The sequence below is a fragment of the Diabrotica virgifera genome, chromosome 7 (genome assembly GCF_917563875.1).
Source record: "Diabrotica virgifera virgifera chromosome 7, PGI_DIABVI_V3a".
In the NCBI taxonomy this organism is placed as follows: Eukaryota; Metazoa; Arthropoda; class Insecta; order Coleoptera; family Chrysomelidae; genus Diabrotica; species Diabrotica virgifera.
This window is the reverse complement of record NC_065449.1, coordinates 115,678,997-115,701,186: the sequence shown is the minus strand read 5'-3', so window position 1 is coordinate 115,701,186 and position 22,190 is coordinate 115,678,997. Positions and strand designations below refer to the sequence as shown.

At 31.9% G+C, this 22,190-nt stretch overlaps 2 protein-coding genes across 9 annotated transcripts in view; one reads left to right on the top strand and one right to left on the bottom strand.

Annotated features, from left to right (window-relative positions):
• Positions 1 to 22,190, bottom strand: part of LOC114328625 (uncharacterized) — an 895,031-nt gene that overhangs the window by 582,548 nt on the left and 290,293 nt on the right. The window lies entirely within an intron of this gene.
• Positions 1,343 to 3,403, top strand: LOC114327840 (uncharacterized). Its single transcript, XM_028276546.2, has 2 exons — positions 1,343 to 1,642; positions 2,646 to 3,403. Exons 1-2 carry the CDS (start codon positions 1,523 to 1,525, stop codon positions 3,351 to 3,353), a joined length of 828 nt encoding a protein of 275 aa, XP_028132347.2. The 5' UTR covers positions 1,343 to 1,522; the 3' UTR covers positions 3,354 to 3,403.

Sequence of the window (22,190 nt, the reverse complement as noted above, 5' to 3'; positions counted from 1 at the left end):
GGAGGTGAGTTTCACCCCTTGTCCGGGATGAAAAAACATCATCATCATGGCATCTACACTCCTAGCAGAGTGATTGCCGCTCTCTTTGAGCTCCTCCGATTCATTAGTCGCGGTGAATGAATCCGCATTAACATTTTGGTTTTACAACTGGTTGTGTGACTTGACATCTTCTACAATTTTTCTCCATTCGTTCCTGTTTTTGCTTATGGTTACCCTCTAACTCCCATCTTCTTAAAGTCCTCGATTATCTGGTTTTCCGATCTGGTTTTGGGTCTTCCTCGTGGTGTGCCTGATACAGGTCTCCATTTGGTAATTTTCTTGATAATGGCTTCTGGATTTCTCCTTTCTATATGTCCCATCCATCTGAGTCTCTGGGCCTTGATAAATCTGACGATTTCTTCTCCCTTTAAAAGTTCTCTTACTTCGTGGTTCATCAGTTTTCTGAAAAAACATACGTTCAAAATAAATCCGGAATTAGATAAGATGAATAATTCTAAGCAACTTTTGATCTGTAAGGTAAGATTTCGACGACTGCAGACGGCAAACGGTAACTGCAGACGGCAGTTAGAGTTGTTACCATAACGACGTTATTACTTTGCACTTTATACTATTAATTTGTATATTTATTAGCAACTGCTGTCCGGCAGAACGTCAGCAAATTTTAATTATTAAAATTAAAAATTAACTTCGAAATATTATTTGCCACTGAATATGTTCATTTTTCTACAAAAAAAACACATTTTTAAACAGTTTTTCGCAAATAACTAAAAAGTAAGTTTTTATCGAAAAGATATTTTTAGCGAAAAATATGGCTTTTAAATAAGTAAAAAAACGGTGTATGAAGTCTGTAGACCGAGTAGAAGCAGAGTTGTAGCTAATGAAATGTATGTTCTTATTCGTCAAATTTCAAATAGAATATTTCAACGTAAAGTGTTTCACAAAACTTTATTTTTGTTTTTTAAAAAAGTTTATTGCATCATAAGTATGTACGTTAAGACGCGTCCACACTGTAGCAACATTTTCCAACATAATACAACAAAAACTTGTTACAACATAAAATGTTTATATTTGTTGGAATATGTTGTGTTGCGTTGCATAAAGTTGGTGTTGCGATTCAACACAAGTTGTAGTATGTTGTATAAATCCGTTTCTAGCGGTAAAGATCAAAGGATAATATGAAACAAAGTGAAACATTTGTCAACATTGCTTCGATGTGGACGGATTGTTGCGAGTTGAGACCTGTTGCAAATTGAGTGACTAGACAGTAGACAGACCGCCGCGTCTATATTTAGTGATGGCGCTTAAGTGGACTTCGGAGAATTGTTTTAATTTAATTGACAATTATAGACAACATCCATGTATTTGGAATCCTAAAAATGTTAAATATAAATGCAGAGAATCAAAAAATGATGCATGGAATGCAGTTTGTTCAGCTGTAGGGTGCTTATCTCAGGAAGAGGCAAAAAGAAAAATCCGTAATTTGGTGGCTCAGTTTTATAGAGAGAAAAAAAAATATCGCAGCATGAAAAAATCTGGAGCAGGCGCTCAGTTTCATTCCAAGTGGTTTGCCTACGATGCATTAGTATTTCTTCGAGACAAAAACAAAGTCCGCCCATGCAAGGAAAGTGAAGCTGAGAACGTGGTAAGTAAACACACAATGTTTTTAGATATTAACTTTTCTGTTATTAATTATTCAAACAAATAAATAGGCAATTTCAATTTATACATGAATTAAAATTCAATAATTATTCTGCCACGGCACCATCCCCAAAGGTGTAACGAAAAAATCTGCAAACTCTTGCCTAATATCTTTTGCTTCAGTTGATGCATTTCGTGCAACTTTCTTGTATGAAGTAAATGTATTACTCTGAGTTTCTCTTCTCCACGATCCTTCTAAAACACGTCCTGTATCTTTATCTTCACCGTCATATGTACCTGGGGGATTGTAGGAATTTTTAGATCTTGAACTATTCCTTAAAAAATTATGCAAGTAAATGCAAGCCATAACAACAACTTCTGCAGTTTCTGGTTCTAAAAGTAAGGGTTTTCTAAATATTCAAAAAATCGAAGATAACATTCCAAAAACATTTTCTGATATTCTTCTCGCTCTACTGAGACGGTAATTAAATATCCTTTTGGGAGACCCTTTGTCCTGCGCCCCAGGATAGGGTTTCAGTAAATTTGGTGATAATGGGAAGGCATCATCCCCTAAAAATACGTGAGGGACTAATTTCTCACGTCCTGGTAAAGAGCTATATTCTGGAAGGTTGAGTTTGCAGCGAGTTAATAGTTTTTTGAATAATGTATTTTCGAAAACTCCTCCATCAGATATTCTCCCTTGGGAGCCTACATGAAAATACAAAAATTGGTAATTAGCATCCATTACGCCGAACAGAACAATGCTAAAAAACGTTTTGTAATTGAAGAAATCACTTCCACTGTTTTTTGGTGCTTGTATTGCAATGTGCTTGCCATCCATGACGCCTACACATTTTGGAAAATTCCAAAGAACACTGAAACCATTAGTAATTGTTTCCCATTCTTGAGCAGTTTTAGGCATCTGAAATACAAAGATATCATTACTTACGCTAAAAATGTAGATCACTGTAGTGTTTACATTTTATACAATGTATTTTTCTTTTCAGGATGACCTTAATGACTCTTCCTCCGAAACGGATTTAGATGATTCACAAGTAACAGATTGTGATGAAGGTGGAAATGAGACCCAAGAATTTCAAGATGCAGAAAATGGCAACGAAGGCATGAAAGACTTGTATGACGATGGTTCTCAAAACCCATCAACATCTAACGCTGCTTGTGAGAAGCCTTCGGCATCTAACAAATCCTCTCAAGAGCCTCGTAAAAAAACCGTGGAAAATCCGAACAGCACAAATGTTGATGAATTTAAACACCCTAATAAAACTAGACGTGTCACACAAACACTTACAAGAAAAATCGATGATAACGCTCGAAAAGAAGAGGCATATAAAATAATTCAAGACATACAAAATAAACGACAGCGAGACAAATTCGATGTATTTGGAGAACATATGGCGTGTAAAATTAGGGATTTGAATATCACTTGCGCACAAAATATTGTAGAACATCTTATAGGTAATATTTTGTTCGATGCAAGTATGGGTAAATATGATTATGGAATGCCACAATCAACTAACACATATGAGCCAATTTTATCAATGCAGCCTTCCACGAGACCACAATCACATTCATCGTATTGCAGCACACCAGCTATATCACCAGCGGAGACATACATACAAAACTCTTCAGACTCCTCTACTGCTTTTGGTTCCTCAAACATTCTCGCAGAGGCATTTCAATTAAGTAACATGTAAAACTTCTAAAGTTATCAATAAAAAAGTACAATAAAGTTTACTTACCTTAACTTGGTCTTTAATTGCATTTACTAGCGCAGCACATACTTCTGGTACTATCTTTGAGATAGCTTGTTTCGAAATCTTAAATAAATACATCAAGCTGCTGTAGGAATCTCCAGTTGCCAGAAAGCGCAATGTTACAGCTAATCGTTCTTGTGGAGGTATAGCCTTTCTACAGTTAGTATCTGCTTTTCTTATCACTGGTGCAATTTTTTGCAGCAAAAATTCCATATCTGAACTACTCATGCGCAAAAAATTTTTGAAGCACCCATCGGTTCGAAGTTCTAATAAAACGTCATCTTTCTTTAAATCCGATAATATTTCCTTTCCACCATATTTTTCCCTTTTCTTCAAACTTGGACGGACCCAACATTTACGCTTCCGTTTTCGTGAATCACCACACAAAATTAGAAAGCACGCGGTAGCAGTTAATAAGTCTTCCTCCATCATGTCACAAAACTACAGCAGTATGGACAGAATGTTGTACTCAACTGAATTTGTGATTCAACAAGTTCAAACATTCATTAACATTGTTGCACTAGTGAGGACAATTTGTTTTATGTCAAAAGTTTAATAAATTAAACATTTAGCAACTTGTTGCAACATAAAATTGCTACAAGTTGCCAAATGTTGCTCCAGTGTGGACGCGCCTTTACTCTCAAAATAAAGTTGGTCCCTTTTTTTGGCAAAAAAAAATCGCAAAAATCACCCCTGTATTAACATCTCAAATGAAATTAGTCATTACCGCTTCATAAGTCATTATAGTTATGTATTGTTATTAAATATGATCTGTAAGTTTCATCGGGTCAAAGTGCTCATTTCTGAAAAAATTTGGTTTTCAAGTAATTTTTTTTCCATCTTTAAAAATTTCTTTTTTCAAAAATAACTTAAAAATTATCTCAAATGGTAAAAAAAATGTAGGTTTTGCTTTTCCGAAATTTTTGTATTTTCTTTTTGTTTTCCTGTAAGACAAAAATTAGTTAAGGTATGCAAAATTTGCATACACTCGTGATTAACGACTCATTCAAGTCCTTTTAACTACCACCTTTTCAAAAATAAGCACTTTGAATCGATTAAACTTATAGGCCATATAAACAATATATAAGACATAAGTAAAGTAACGTTTTAAACGGTAACGATCAATTTAATTTGAGTTGTTAATTAGAGGGTGATTTTCACTATTTTTTTACCAAAAAAGGGACCAACTTTATTTTAAGCGTAACTTACTAACTTTTTATGCTAGAAACGTTTTTAAAAAATAAAGATAAACCTTTTTTAAAACTTTAAAAATGTTTTAATGATATTTACCGGAAAAGTGCTTAATTTTTTGGTTATTTTACGTTAAAATATTCGATTTAGAATTTGACGAAAAAGAACCTACTTTTTATTAGCTACAACTCTGTTTCTGCTGGGAACCATTTTTTGAATTTTTTATAAGCTATTTTTATGCTAAGAATATTTTTTCGATAAAATAAAATTTTTGAATTATTTGCGAAAAACCGTCTAAAAACTTGTTTTTTTTTGTTGAAAAATGAACAAATCCACGCGCAAATAACTCGAAAACTATCGACTTGGTGAAAAAACTCTACAGAACAAAAGTTACTTATAATTAGTCAGTTTATCCTGCTCCAGACTTATTCTGAAAGTATGTTTTTCCACCCCCGACAAGAGGTGCAACTCACCCCCAGGGCAAAAGCACACATCCGCACAATATTTTTTTCTTTAACATGTTAGCTATGTGTATGCCAAATTTCAGGTCAATTAAATTTGAAGGTTTTGCAATATTTTACCCATAGTGAATGGACTAAAATAAACGATAAAGAAGAGACAATTCTTATTGCATTAACCATGAAAAAAATATAAGAACACTACCTTCACTGGATTTTTTTGTCAAAGAATGTTAATGGATATGAGACTCAGGTGTATAGAAAACCAACAAACACTAAAATATATCTAAAATAAAAATCAAATAACAACATTAATATCAAAAAGCCAAAATTACTTGTTCTAACGAAAATTCATCTGTAGAGGAGAAACATTTGTTAACATTTAAGGAATTTTTAAGAATATCCCGAATGGAACAGAATAACTCAGAACGGGATCCTATAACCTTCAAAAGACGTAATACAGACAAAATAACAATACCATACATAAAAGGATTATAGAAAAAACTTAAAATGATAGGAAATAAATTCCACATTTCAACAACGTTCAAAACAACAAAGATATTGACATCTATTTTATCTAAAACTAAACTTATCAATGAACAAGAAAGAACAAAGAATTGTAATCATAAAATGCCTTGTTAATGCGAACATTTTTATTTAGGAGAAACATCACAATCATTAAATGTTAAAATAAGTGAACATCAATGTAAAATCAAAAATTGAGAATTTGATAGATCTCACATAATATGTAAACACGCATGAAAAACTGAACATAGATGTCCGTGGAAAGATTTAAGTGTAGACCTGAAAGAAACAGATGGTAAATAGAGAACAATCAAAGAAGCGGCTCTTATTATGTTAAACTAACCCAATTGCGTCGCAAATTCCTCAACAGAATGTAGTAGAATCTGTTACCCATATTAAAAGAGGCAAGCGATAGAAATAAAGTACCACAATTAATAAGTCAACATCATATTGAGGATACATCATTTATGTTTTAAAATAACATACATTTAAAATCAGAGTTTGGTGTTAATATTGAGAGTAAACTAATTGCAAGTCCGAATACTTACCGTGTTGAGATAGTAGCTTGAGGTTTTTTCCTCATGATTTACTATATATGAGAGTTTTACTGTCATAATATGCGGTTGTCTTTTTAGAGACAAATTATCAATTTTAATTTTTCTGAGAGGTAAGTATTCTTAGGTTAAAGTTGATATCATGTAATCGAATGAACTAGTAGTAGAAAGTATAGTAAGTGGAAATAGATACGACAAAATAGACTTATTTTAAAGTAAAATTGTGACTCATTACCAGTTAAAATAGTAAATTAAAATAATCAAAATACAAAGAAATAGTACCATTTTTTATAGGTATAGTTTTATTTGTCAAGTGATGATTTATAAAAAAATAGAGTATATAGTTGTCCATATTATTTACAGAGCAAAATGAATATTACGCTTTGAATGAATTAGAAATTCTAAGAAAACTTATATGCATGATCAATGTGTCAATGGCCAAGATGCTATCATCAGTAAAATTTCAGAACGACTCGTTAACTCCATTTGAAATATCCATTGCAAGCCTAGAGGATAGCAGATGAAGTATCTATAGAAATTAGACTATATTCAAATCAAAGATCATCTATAGAAAAAAGGAATCCAGAAAGACCACAAACAAGTTAATATGAGGACATATAAAGGCCAATTGAAGATATCTGATGGAGGTTTATGTCCATATGACCTGAAGGATGCAGGAGGGAAACTGAAAGTAATGCTTGTTTGTCTGTTTCATATTTTATGCTTTGCTAAGGGCACATAATACTCTGACCCTGGTCCGAGGAAGACGTGGAGACCACGGAGGCTCAGAGTGTATGTTTATGAATTTTGACCCGCTGAATTCGAATTTCAAACTTGCTTTTCAGTCAAAAATTATGGTGATTTGTTATAAACAATTGCATTGTTTAAATGTTTAAAATAGTCCATTCTTTCACGGTTTTTGCTCTAAATTTTAAAGAACCGCTTGGTTTGACATGAAATTTGGCATACGTATAGCTTACAAGTCAAAGAAAAAAAGTGATATTGTGCCGATGTGTGCTTTTGCCCTGGGGGTGACTTTCACCCCCTCTTGGGGGTGAAAAAATATATGTCCAAAATAAGTCCCGAAATGGGTAAACTGACTAATTTTAAGTAACTTTTGTTCTATAGAGCTTTTTCGCCAAGTCAGCACTTTTCCAGTTATTTGCTAGTGAATATGTTCATTTTTTAACAAAATAACCACATTTTTAGACGGTTTTTCACAAAAAACTCAAAAAGTAAGTATTTTGTCGAAAAAAACGTTCTTAGCAAAAATATAGCCTGTAAAAAAGTAAAAAAAAATGGTGTACGCGTTAGGTCACTGGACCTTGTAGAACCAGAGTTATTGCCAATGAAAAATAGATTCATATTCACCAAATTTCAAATAGAATATTTCGACGTGAAATATCCCAAAATTAAGCACTTTTTGGGGAAAACCTATTTTAACTTTTTTAAAGTGTTTAAAAAAAGCTTTATTTTGGTTTTTACAAAAAGTTTCTGGCTTTAAATTTAAGCAAGTTACGCTCAAAATAAAGTTGGTCCCTTTTGTTTTTGCAAAAAAAAATCGGGAAGACCACCCCCTAATTAGCAAGTTAAATGAAATTAATCGTTACCGCTCCGCAAATTATTTTACTTATGTTGTGTTTATATGATCTGTAAGTTTGATCGAGTCAAAGTGCTTATTTTTGAAACAATTTGGTTTCAAAGTAAAACTTTTAAAAATTTAAATTTTGAAAAATATGCTTTTTTCAAAATAACTTAAAAATTGTTAGAGATACCAAAAATCTCGAAAAACAAAAAAAGTCAGATTTGCTTTTCTGAATATCATGTATTTTTTTGTTTTTCTGTTAGACAAAAATTGATTAAGATTTGGTGTTTCTAAATTTGCATACATTCGTGATCAGTGACTCGTTCAACCCCTTTTAACTACAGCCCTTTCAATAATAAGGACTTTGAACCGATGAAACTTACAGATCATATAAACAATATATACACGAGTCAAGAAACTTGTGAAGTCGTAACGATTAAGTTCATTTAAGATACTAATTACGGGGTGATTTTCTCGATTTTTTTTCCAAAACCAAAAGGGACTAACTTTATTTTGAGCGTAACTTGTTTAATTTTGATGTTTGAGAAATTTTTTTTATAAAACAAAAATGAAGCTTTTTTAAACACTTTAAATAAGTTGTAATGAATTTTCCCCGAAATGTGCTTAATTTTTGGTTATTTCACGTTAAAGTATTCCATTTGGAATTTGACGAATATGAACCTATTTTTCATTAGCTATAACTCTGCTTCTACTAGGTGTAAAGACGTGATATATACACCATTTTTTTAAATTTTTTACAGGCCATATTTTTGCTAAAAATGATTTTTCACAAAATACTTACTATTTGAGTTATTTACGAAAAACCGTCTTAAAGCATGGTTATTTTGTTGAAAAAATGAACATATTCACTGTCAAATAACTCGAAAAGTATTGACTTAATGAATAAACTCTATAGAAGAAAAGTTACTTAAAATTACCCAGTTTATCCATTTTCTGACTTTCTTTGGACGAATATTTTTTCACCCCCAAGAGGGGGTGAAAACCACCCCTAGGGCAAAAGCACATATCGGCACAATATCACTTTTTTTCTTTGCTTTGTTAGCTATGTGTATGCCAAATTTCATGTCAATCCAAGCGGTTCTTTAAAATTTAGAGGTTTTGCAATATTTTACCGTTAAAGAACGGACTAAAAGATGTTTAAAATGTTTTTAGCTAGTAAAACTTTAGATTATTAGCCCGATCAAAGAAAAATCTGACACCCAAAAAAATAAAGGAAGGATGAAAATTTGGGAATTGGTAGTTGAAATGGTCTATCATTATATAAGAAAAAGTTTACAATTCTACACCCCCTCCATTTTACAAAAATGGAGGGGAATACCCCCTCTAAGAGATGAAAAATATACATTCAAAATAAGTCCGGAATTGGATAAAATGACTGATTCTAAGCAACTTCTGTTTTATAGAGTTTTTTCCCTAAGTCAATACTTTTCGAGTTATTTGCAAGTGAATATGTTCATTTTTAACAGAAAAAACATGTTTTTGGACGGTTTTCCAGAGATAACTCAAAAAGTAAGTACTTGAGCGAAAAAATATTCTTAGCAAAATATACCTTATAAAAAACTGAAAAAAATGGTGTATGCTTGAGGTCTGTAAACCCAGTAGAAGCAGAGTTGTAGCTAATGAAAAGTAGGTTCTTCTTCATCAAATTAAAATTCGAATATTTCAATGTGAAATAACCCGAAAACGGGGCATTTTTCGGGGAAAATTCGTTTTAACTTTTTTAAAGTGTTTAAAAAAAGGTTTATTTTTGTTTTAAAAAAAACTTGTAACATTAAAAGTAGGTGAGTTACGCTCAAAATATTGTTGGTCTCTTTTATATTTTGGTAAAAAAATCGCGAAAATCACCCCCTAATTAGTGCTTAATTTTGAAAAAGCTGTAGTTAAAATGGCTTGAACGAGCAACTAATCACGAGTTTAGGCAAATTTTGAACAGCGATAGCATAACCAATTTTTGTCTAACAAGAAAACAAAAAAGCAAAAATATTCAGAAAAGCTAAACGTACATTTTATTGCTCTTTAAGATTTTTGGTATAATTAATAATTTTTAAGGTAATTTCATGAACACTTCCATTTTTTTTAAATGATTTATTTTAAACCCAATTTTTTTCAAAAAGGTGCACTTTGAACCAATGAAACTTATAGATAATATAAACAATACATATAGTCCGTTCGCTATAACTTTACCCATGCGGTACGATTCATTTTCAATCAAATTAAGTCAAAACAGAAAGTGAAACGTACGCCGATGTGTGTAGTATATAGTATACAGTATACAAAATGTATATAAACATCGATGTTCGTTTCAATTTATGTTTTGACTTAATTTGATTGAAAATGGATCGTACCGCATGGGAAAAGTTATAGCGGACGTACGCTATCAAGTACGCTCAAGTACGTAAAGTAACTTGTGAAGCTGTAATGATTAATTTTATTTGGGAAGCTAATTAGGGGGTGATTTTCGTGATTTTTGTACCAAAAAATAAAAGGGACCAACAATATTCACAAACTCACTTATTTTTAATGTTAGAAGTTTTTTTAAAAAACAAAAATAAATCTTTTTTATACACTTTAAAAAAGTTGTAATGAAGTTTCCCCGAAAAGTGCTCTGTTTCTTGGTTATTTCACATTGAATTATTCGATTTGGAATTTGACGAAGAAGAACCTACTTTTCATTAGCTAAAACTCTGCTTCTACTGGGTCTGTAAACCTTACGCGTACACCATTTTTTAAAAAATTTTATAAGCTATATTTTCCTAAGAATATTTTATCTGCGAAAAACCGTCCAAAAACATGTTTTTTTTTCGTTAAAAATGAACATATTCACTCGCAAATAACTCTAAAAGTATTGACTTAGGGAAAAACTCTATAGAACAAAAGTTGCTTAGAATTAGTCATTTTATCCAATTCCGGGCCTAGTTTGGACGTATATTTTTTCACTCCCGAGAAAATATTTTTCACCCCGCATTTCCCAATTTTTGTAAAATGGAGGGGATGTAGAATTGTAAACTTGTTCTTATATAATAATAGACAATTTCAACTACCTATTCCCACATTTTCATCCTTTCTTTATTTTTTTGGAGGTTTTCGTAAAATTTTGTGTTCCCCGATCGGGCTATAAAGCAAAGCAAGTAACATAGTCATATTTTATTGTAGGATCCAAAAGGAAGAATTTTATGTTTCAACTTGGATTGTACAATAGTACACTACGACCATGTAGCTTACTTTGCTAAAGTTTTTAAAAACCTTATAAACAAATTATATGCCTAGTTTAAAAAAATCGGTTTACTTATTCTATTGTTATAACTTTGTCCTAAATAATACTTTGATTATAATATAATTAAGGTATAAAGTAATTTATTTTATTTGTTGGGAACAAGCCACAATTTCACTTTAAAATTAAGTTTATTTGACGCTACGATTTCCCATTCGGAAATCGTTATCAAAATACCTTATTCTTAGCCTTATTCTCATTATTCCCTTATTCTCAACAAAAATAGTAAATTTAAAATTTAAAAAATAGCAAATAGCGTCAGAACAAAATTAAGGTATAATTTAAAAGCTGGTAGTTGTTCCTTTAATTTGATCTATTTTAAAGTTATTTTACTCAAAATGCAGCCGAATTACAAGTGAAAAATCACCTAAATGCCATTAGACCTGGATCCCGCGTACCAAAAAAAGTTGATTAATAGCAAGCTGAAAATTTGTAAATATCTTAACGGTGTCTAGTCGGACAAATTTTGATGTATGGTAACACAGGAACAGGGGAAGTTTTAAATTGTGGAATAGGTTAAAAATTTGGAACATCAGACTACGAAATCGTTCCATGTATTTTGTCGGACAGAACTTCCAATTGATTTGTTACCATTTCATTAAACTCTCATACAAAAATCAGACTGGTGTTTATCCCCAACTGGGCATTTTAATAAGTTGAACACGAAGAACATGTCAAATGACAGGAATCAAGTTGGCTACTAATAGCAGTCTGATTTCGCATGATAGTTTGATGAAAGGGTAACAACTCAATTGGATCTTCTGTCCGACAAAATACATGGGACGTTTTGGTAATCTGACGTTCCAAATTTTTAAACTGTTCCACAATTAAAACTTTCCCTGTTCCAGTGTTCCCGTGCATTAAAGTTTGTCTGACTAGATGCCGTTAAGCTATTAACAAATTTTCAACTTGCTAGTAATCAATCTTTTTTTTTTGGTACGCGAGATCCAGACCTACATCATTTAGGTTTAGATTACCAAAATATCATCATTTTGTAGGCTTTTTTAATGGAACAAATTGCATTTTGTAAAAATGATTTACATAGGTATATTTATTTTATTACTTTACGAATTATAATCGTTATTAAATTGTTTATAACAAATTCCCGTTACTTCCACCGCAAAAGCAAGTATGAAATTAGACCAAATTATACAGTCTGAAACTCCATGGACTAGGGATGGCGGTTTTTGACAAAACACCGGTTTTCGGTTATGCCGGTTTTTTTTGCTTACGGTTTAACCTGGCGGTTATAACCGGCCATAAAAAAACCGGTTTTCGGTTTTTTTAATCCAATAGGTTACAAGAAATGGGATTTAAAAAAAAATAAGATCAACATAAATATTTTACTTAAAAATAAATTGTATAATGCAATTTATCTTTTATTTTTACTACCATCAACAAAAATTTATCATGTATTACTTTTAACACGTTTGTATGTTTGCAGAATAGGTACATTTTAAATCATTTAATACTTCCTGTATGGGTGTATCGTTTTGAAAACGTAGGGAAATTCTTGGAGATTCGTATTCGTAACCAGTAATTCGATATTCATAGTCAGAGCATTATTTTTGGTAATCAGAAAAAGTCATTCACCCACTTTCAATGTCAAGAGTTAAGTGTGAAAAATAGATGATGTTTGCGTCTAATTCAACCAGATCACCTCTTATGTAAATATTATGATTACAAATAACTTTTCAAGGAAATACTATAATAAAACTGAATAAATGTTTCTGGCTGATGTGAGATTGCACTTTCAGTTTGCTTCTGTATTTATAAAATAAAATAAAATTTGAATTATGGTTTTGTTTGGAATAATTACTTGAGAATAATAATTATGATTGGGATCCAAAATAATACCTAACCTAATCCTAATCACCGTAAAAACCTAATAACCGGTTTTTACTTTCAAAAGAAAAAACCGGTTATAACCGGGACTAAAAAACAACCGGTAAAACCCGTTATTGTGAAGTAAAAAAACCGGTTTTAGGTTTAAACCGGTAGGTTTTTCCCATCCCTACCATGGACTTGGATCAGCCACGAAACAGCCCTGGCCCATCGACTATTTCCACCAAATATGAAAACCAAGCTTATTTTTAATACCTTTAAGTGGGTAGTATACCTAAGTAAAGGACTCTAAGTAGGTATACCTAATTAGTATTTTTGAATAAAATTAAACGCAGAATGAAAGATTACATTATTACCGACGGCCGAAGATAGTTCCTGAAAACCTCTATAATGCTTATTCGAATATGTTACAGGGGTGAAAAAAAAAAGAAAATGGAGTGTAATATTTAATTTCAAATATCTTATTAGCCATTTAAAAAAAATATCTTATTCAAAAGAAACCTCTTGTTTATTCTAAAGGACTTTTGGCCCTCGGTATTAATGCAATCTTTCAATCTGCGTTTAAATTTTTCAGAAATATTTATTAGTTTTTTCAGGATTCGAAAAAAATGAATGCATTTAAAAAGCATAGCAAGCAAATTTCGTGCCTATGCTCGTAAGTATCAAGTATAACTAATATCAGAGAGTACCGAATTTACCAAACCAATTAACATTGTTTTACCACCGCTATTATTGACTACAAAACTTTGACACAATTTAGTAACAAAATATTTATATGTATAAAATAGCACTTGTTTAACAATCACTTGTTGACTATCCTACCGAACTTCTTGGGCACAAAGCACAAACATCACGTTTTGAACTGACTGAAGAAGAGACATAACTAAAAATATTCTTGAAACTATAATATGTAACTTGATATGACCTACAATATGGCGCTATTCGAGCCACTTGATACATACGCCTTTTAAAAATATCGAATTACCTCTGAAAACATCAAACTTACTGTTAAATAAACTGTAACATTTTTAGAGCAGTTGGTAATATTTACTTTATAAAGATAAATAATATACATACTAAAAAAACTACAGTGAAATAAATTATGCTAAAAGAGCAATAATAATAATTTAGCCGGAGATAAACTTGATCGTATTATGTATTTTCACGTTAAAAGATTTTATACTATAGGTACCCTGTTTTTAAACCAAGGGAAGTAAACTCAAAAGACAGATTCACACCCAATAGTGTCACTAGAATAATCACGAAATATATCTTCTTTTTTCTTTTTTGATTGATTATGTCGGCCTTCGACGATAATCCATAAATATTAAATAATATACTATACTTTCATCACTGAATTGATTTTTACATGTTAGGGACTGTAACTATTCACTTTTATAATCAGAAAAGCTTATTTTGACGCATTATCAATCAACGATATAAGCTTTGTTTATATAGGGATAGTTGGTCAGCCCAATAACAAAATTTGTTTGATTCAAATTAAGACAGTCACCAGATGTCCCCACAATTTCTGTCAGGGTCGCAACGTCAAAATGCATAGACACCAAGTTGGATACGATCCTCTTCATAACACCCCAACTCGCATACATATTAAGAAAAATAAATATATATTGAAGAATATATTTAAAAATTGAATTAATGATGTCATGCTATTACATATATAATATATAGTAGCATGACATCATAATTCAATTTCTAAATATACTCTTCTAATATATTATTGTGTATCATATCATTTGTCAATCAAAGATAGAATAAAATTTTTATTTTTTTAATATAACGCGAGCACATAAATTTGATACACTCTGTATATTGATTTGTAACTATTTATTATAAGTTAGTTTTTACGCAGTGGGTTATCTTTAATGAGTTTTTCCCTGAAGAATTAAAGACATTAGTAAATAAAGTGACGTATAATTTTAAAACAGTTGCTTTGTTACGTGCGAGACCAAAAGCCACACACAGGTAATTGTTATATTTAGAAAAATAATGTAGAGAAACTTGGAATTTTAACTCTCTTTGTTTAAGCCCCAAGTAAATTTGTAGACTTCCCGAAAAGTAATTATCATGAGTAGAAGTATTTGTTTGGAAGGATGCATGGGTTTTTCGAATGAAAAAAGAGAGAAAAATGTTTCTGATTGGTTTAGCAATTTGGAATGGGGATGAGAGAAGGTTGAATGTTCAGATAGTTTTAAAAAGGAGATTATTATGTGACCGCCATCCGAGAAGAGCAGGCAAAGTTTTCGTGAATAGTTCAGAAGCAAGTACCAGTGGTTGTTTGATAGTGAAGAGTGTAGCTGAAAAGTGGAACGAGAGACAGATCAAGAGATCTCAAAGAGAGGAGAGAATTTTGGAGTATTTTTTTTTACGAGTACTGGTCAAAAGAGGCCTGGCTCGTGTTTTGGAGAATTAGTTGCTGGTATGCTGTTGGATTAATGCTGAGAACGGAGACGGCTTGGATGGGTAGCCTAACATAATCAACAAGGAAGAGCTGTTTGGGTCAAGAGGAGACATCATTGTGTGTGAATCAAAAGGTCAGTCAATAACTTATGTGATAGATTTTCTTTATGTTCAGAAGTTAATTTTTTTGACTAACAGCATATGAACTAAGATTCCAATATTTCAAACATTTAATAGGAAGTATAAGCAGTTCTGCGAATATCTAAATTTGTTTGTTTAGTTGGTTTTATCAATGTTATCAAGAACAAACCGATAAATATTTGTTGAATTAAAATTAATTTATGTGGTAAAAGTTTCATTGGGACAGTTATGCCCACAGGATTTGATTGATAGATTTTCAGAGTATTGCTTTTGATAATAAAAGATATTTGTATTTGCTTATTTATGGTATTTCTATTTAGTTCCTTTTTCCTATTTTATCCCGATAAGGATCAACCAAGAGATACTGAAACCACGAGAAAGGATAAGTATAACCTAAGATAATTTAGTTATATTTTTTGTATGATAAAAAGGCACCCTGAGATCTTTCTTAATTTTTATGTATGAATTGCGACAATTGACTAATTAATTAAATAAATACTAATTATTATAAAAGTAAGAGAAAGCAGATCATAACAACATGGCGAGCCAACGTGGGACATGAAAGTATCTCTAGTTGTGAATTTGAAAGGACAGGAAACGGAAAAACAGGTGATGGAAAATTTATTTGCCCGTCGGAAAAAGTTGATATGTATATTTAAAATTTATGAAATATTTTGTTGGAGTTATTTTTATCTAGGTATAATTTTACATATTTATTTTATATTTGATTGATTTGAATTTGATAAATTTAAAAATTTGTGTGATAAATTGATCGGCCAAACTGGCAGAACTTTTGAAAAACGGATAGCAGAACACAAAAGGGCTTTCAACAATAGAAAAACAGACACTTCTACATACGCACTTCACCTTCTAGATCATAATCATTCTTTCAATGAAGAGTTTCAAATTCTGCATATCCAAAATAAAAGCCTTAAGCTATCTTTTTTAGAATCTATGGAAATTAATAAACTGAAAAATACAGATATAATTCTGAATGACCAACTCAAAACAAACAGCTCCCCACTCCTCAACCTCTTCAGTTAGAGACTTAAAAAGACAAACACATTGTAAATTATATCACTTGAGAAAGGCACTCTGCCGAAACAGCTGTAGTCACATAGTTGTAAATAATAAATTTTGTGGAAGTATAGAAAACAAAAGTTTTCAGTGTTTTATTGTGAGATAAAATGAACTTCCGTCAAGTAACGCTCGAATCCATCAATTAAATTGATTATATTTGGGGATAGAAAAATTTTGTCTCTACAGCATACAAGGTATTTTCGAATTTCGTATCAGGCGGGATAAAATTTAACTACATGTCGATCACCAGAAGCAAAAGCAAAAAAAAACAAAAAACAAGAGGAACATTTGGAACAAGAAGAACATATTGAACAAGAAGACATTTTCGAAACAACAATCATGGCAACGGAAAACAGGAATTATCAGTAATAGATAAATTATTACAACTGATGCAACTCCAGTCACAAAAAATGACAGAAAGTCAAAGGGAAACACAACGAAAAATGGATGAAACACAACAAAAAATGGGTCAAAAAATGGACGAATCACAACAAAAAATGGATCAAAAATGGATGAAACACAACAAAAAATGAAACAGAAAATAGAAGAAAATAATATAAAAATGGGAAAGCGTCTGGACAAATATGAAAATGAAGTAAAAGTTTGTTTAGAAAATGGCGGAACAAGACAAGAAGGTAGAAGAAATGGAAGCGACATTTGAAAATGCTTTACAAGAAGACAGGCGAGAAATAGAAAGAAAAATGGAGGAAATCAGGAATTAACAAAATTCCGGAGAAAGAAGGGCAACGATTATCCATAGTACAGAGGATGTGAAAATAAGATTTGGCGGGGATGTAAAAAAATTACACCCAGTAATTTTCATAAATAATTTAAAAAAGGAAGTACGATACATCGGTAACTTCGAAACAGCCAAAGAAACGATAAGGAACCATCTTAAAGATGAGGCGAGTTTATGGTTTGATAGCAAAGAAGAAGAATTGGACAATTGGCATAAATTCGAACAAAAGTTCCTGAGTTATTTCTGGGGAAAAATACAGCAGATGGAAATAAACAAGGAGTTGCAAAATGGGAGGTACCATGAAAGCATGATAGAATGTGTATTTCAGAAAAAACATACGCACTACAATTATACAACAATACACACCTACATTACAATTATTCGTCCGAACAGCTAGTAGAACTGATAGCCAGACATTTTAAAAATACCTTAGAAGATCACATAACTTTACAAAACTACAAAGATATCGACAGTTTGTGCCAATTCTTACAAATACGAGAAGCAAAAATGAGAGAAAGAAAAATAAGAAGATCGCAAGAAAATTATAGACAACGCGAAAATCAAGACTATAGAGATAGAAGACAAAACTTTAGGAGATATTATACAAGAAGAGAATTTATTCCGAGGAGGGAAAACGAAAATAGAGACAACGGAAGAGGAAACTATGAACAAAGAAATCGGCAATGGAGCGAAGACAGATATCGAGAAAACCAGAATAGAAATAACACCCGCACATATCAAGAAGACAGAAATGATAATAAAAAAAATGAACAGGAAAATCGTGAAAACCGATACGGGTCCGACAGACCAAGAAAAAATAGAAGAGCAGTGAACAATACACAAATAGGTGAATATGAGGATGAGGGACAAAGCGACGGAAGAAGAAGAACAGCAAGCATTTTTCACGAAGGCGCTCACTAGACACAAAAGAACTAACAGGAATTTTTTGTCACCCGAAGGAATTTATTAAATTAGCAAGAAATAATGATAAAAGAAGTGGAGTAAATTTAAAAGTAGATGGTTTTATCAATGAGAAACCGATTAAAAATATGATTGATACTGGTTCGGAAATTACATTGATTAACAGGAAATTAAGAGAAGAGGTTGATTTAACGAATTTAATTTACAAAATTCCCAGGGTAAATTTAGTGGGTGCAAATAAACGGACTTTGGCAACTATAAATGAAGGAATACGAATAAGGGTACGATTGGGTAAGAAATTTTATGCACTACAATGTGTTATAATGCCGAACATGATGCATGATATGATCGTAGGAGTGGATGAATTGTCAGAAAAACATGTGGTGATAGATTTCAAAAATAACACGATGAAAATCACAGAGGAAAAATAAGAAGAACAGGACATTCTGAAAATGGACAAGGAACATGAGAAACTGAAAAAGGATAATTTAGACAAAAAACAAACGGCGGAAATGAATTTGGCAATGAAGCAAGGACAGAAAAGAAAGTGGAGAAAGCAGCAGAAGACAAAAGAAAATGAAGCTTGGGATTCCTTAAAAGAAGAGATGAGCCCAGAAGAAGAAAAAGAAGAAAAAAGATTGACAAAAGAAAATGAAGCTTGGGATTCCTCAAAAGAAGAGATGCGCCCAAAAGAAGAAAAGATCAGAATAGAAAAAGGAGGCGAAAGAAATACAATTGAAACTGTGGTATTTGAAGAAGAGGTATGCGAAATGGAGGAGGCAGAATACACAATAAACATGTGTAAATAATCGGAGGAAAAAGAAAGAAAATTGATATGTGAAGAAGAAAAGGAGAAGGAACTGCGTGTAATATTGAGGGGGTATGAAAATTTAATAAATGAAGAAAACGTAGTAGCCAAAAAGTATGAACATTCATTTGAGGTTAAAGACTTTTAGGGTAAATTTTCGATCGAAAACTTACCCTATCCCATATAAGTACAGACACTGGAAAAAAGGAAGCAATTGTTTTTCAGGTGGAACTAAATATTTTGACACAGGAGAAAAGTTTTGTTGTCGAGAGAAAATAATTTTTTCGTTGCACTTATTAAAAACGATTTTATCTCAAAACAAGGCGGGGATTTTATTGTGTATCATTTGTCAATCAAAGATAGAATAAAAAATTTTATTTTTTTTAATATAACGCGGGAACATAAATTTGATACACCCCGTATATTGATTTGTAGCTATTTATTATAAGTTAGTTTTTACGCAGTGGGTTATCCTTAATGAGTTTTTCCCTAAAGAATTAAAGACATTAGTAAATAAAGTGACGTGAATAGACAATTTATTTCGGAATTATAATTTTAACACGGTTGCTTTGTTACGTGCGAGGCCAAAAGCCACAGGTAATTGTTATATTTATAAAAATAATGTAAAGAAAGTTGGAATTTTAGGTCTCTTTGTTTATGCCTCAAGTAAATTTGTAGAATTCCCGAAAAGTAATTATCATGAGTAGAAGTATTTGTTTGGAAGGATGCATGGGTTTTCGAATGAAAAAAGAGAGATAAATGTTTCTGATTGGTTTAGCAATTTGGAATGGGGATGAGAGAAGGTTGAATGTTCAGATAGTTTGAAAAAGGAGATTATTATGTGACCCGCATCCGAGAAGAGCAGTCAAAGTTTTCGTGAATAGTTCAGAAGCAAGTACCACTGGTTGTTTGATAGTGAAGAGTGTAGCTGAAAAATGGAACGAGAGACAGATCAAATTGAGAAGAAATACCTCTTTGATTCTGTAAAGTCCAAGAGAGAAAATATTATTGTGAGAAAGAGAGGAGAGAATTTTGGAGTTTTTTTTTAACGAGTACTGGTCAAAAGAGGCCTGGCTCGTGTTTTGGAGAATTAGTTGCTGGTATGCTGTTGGGTTAATGCTGAGAACGGAGAGGGCTTGGATGGGTAGCCTAACATAATCAACAAGGAAGAGCTGTTTGGGTCAAGAGGAGACATAAGGAAGTATAAGCAGTTTTGCAAATATCTAAATTTGTTTGTTTAGTTTGTTTTATCAATGTTATCAAGAATAAACCGATAAATATTTGTTGAATTAAAATTAATTTATGTGGTAAAAGTTTCATTGGGACAGTTATGCCCACAGGATTTGATTGATAGATTTTCAGAGTATTGTTATCCCGATAAGGATCAACTAAGAGATACTGAAACCACGAGAAAGGATAAGTATAACCTAAGATAATTTAGTTATTTTTTTTTGTATGATAAAAAGGCACCCTGAGATTTGTCTTAATTTTTATGTATGACTTGCGACAATTGACTAATTAATTAAATAAATACTAATTATTATAAAAGTAAGAGAAAGCAGATCATAACAATATATTTATTTTTCTTAATATGTATGCGAGTTGGGGGGTTATGAATAGGATCGTATCCAACTTGGTGTCTATGCATTTTGACGTTGCAACCCTGACAGAAATTGTGGGGACATCTGGTGACTGTCTCAATTTGAATCAAACATATTTACCTATTGGACTGACCAACTATCTCTCTATATCAACAATGATATAAGTATGTAGTCGTAAAATTCTTCATTTTCCGTTCTAAAGAGGTGGGAGTCCGTTCTTTTGGCCACAACAGTAGTGTTAACTGGGAATCTAAGGTCCCATAAGTAATAAAAAGAGGACTTGTAACAGAAATTGATATTGAAAAATAAGGTATAATAACAATTATTTCAATATGAGTTAAAGTTGAATGTTAAAACCTTTTGCCTAAATGGACATGGCATGGAGTCCATAAAGTCTTTGTACGGCTTTCCTTTTTGTTTTGGAATCAATGTACTTTTAATGCCTTGCAGCTATACCTAGTATTTTACAATAAACATGTGGGGGGTTTTGATTTGGCTGAACAAAGCCACCTACAAGTTGTCTACAAATTTTTAACAGCATCTATAATCTCTTCGTGAATAATATTTTCGGAAACAAAACCAAAGGAATAAGAAATCAAAGGTTTTTGATTATCTTAACACCAATAGCTGAGCAGTTGATAAGTTCGAGCAGGCTCAAAGCCAAAATTAAAAGAAGAGTCGCTTGTCGTCTAGATAGGTACACAAAAACGCAAAAACTTTTGACAGGTGTTGGACAAGTGACTCTTCTTTTAATTTTGGCTTTGAGCCTCCTCGAACTTATCAACTGCTCAGCTATGGGTGCTAAAATAATCAAAAGCTTTCTTCTTTTGGTTCTGTTTCCGAAAATATTATTCACGAAGAGAATATAGATGCTATTAAAAATTTGTAGACAACTTGTAGGTGACTTTGATCAGCCAAATCAAAACCCCCCACATGTTTATTCTAAAATACTAGGTACAGCTTCAAGGCAATTAAAAGTACATCTTTCACCTGGTTTTAGTTTTCTTAATCTGTAATATAGATGGTACGTGGCAGTTTGATAAAAGTAGAACTTCTTTAATATCCTGTCATCTAACTGCCATTACGACATTCAGTGTTAAAATTTCAAACGAATCGGTCGTGTATCGAGTGAGTTAAATTATACAGGTTTTTTATAGTCATTAATGGACAATAATAATATGGATAACGATATACCTCCTGAACCACCAGATCGAGGAAAAAATGTAAAATTCAACAACGAAGGCGAGATTATGGAAACGGAATTGGAAACACCCGGATTAGGTAGTATTCAGAAAAATACGCAGGTAACGGAAAATCATGATAAAAATAAATATTCAGAGGCTTCGGTAAGTCAAAATAATATTTCTAATCAAAATACAGTAATATCAAAAAGATTTAATTTTACAAATAACAGTCAGTTAGGTGAGGTAAATACCACTCCGAGCGTAAATAATAGTCAGGTAATTAAGAACGCAAACAAAAACTTGTATACTGCAACTGATAATGGACCTTATTATGTCTATATTGAAAATAGTCTAGGCAACATTGAAAAATTTTATCGGATTGGGACAGCAAAAATTATAAATAATTCGGTTCCGGAGATTCAAAATAATATT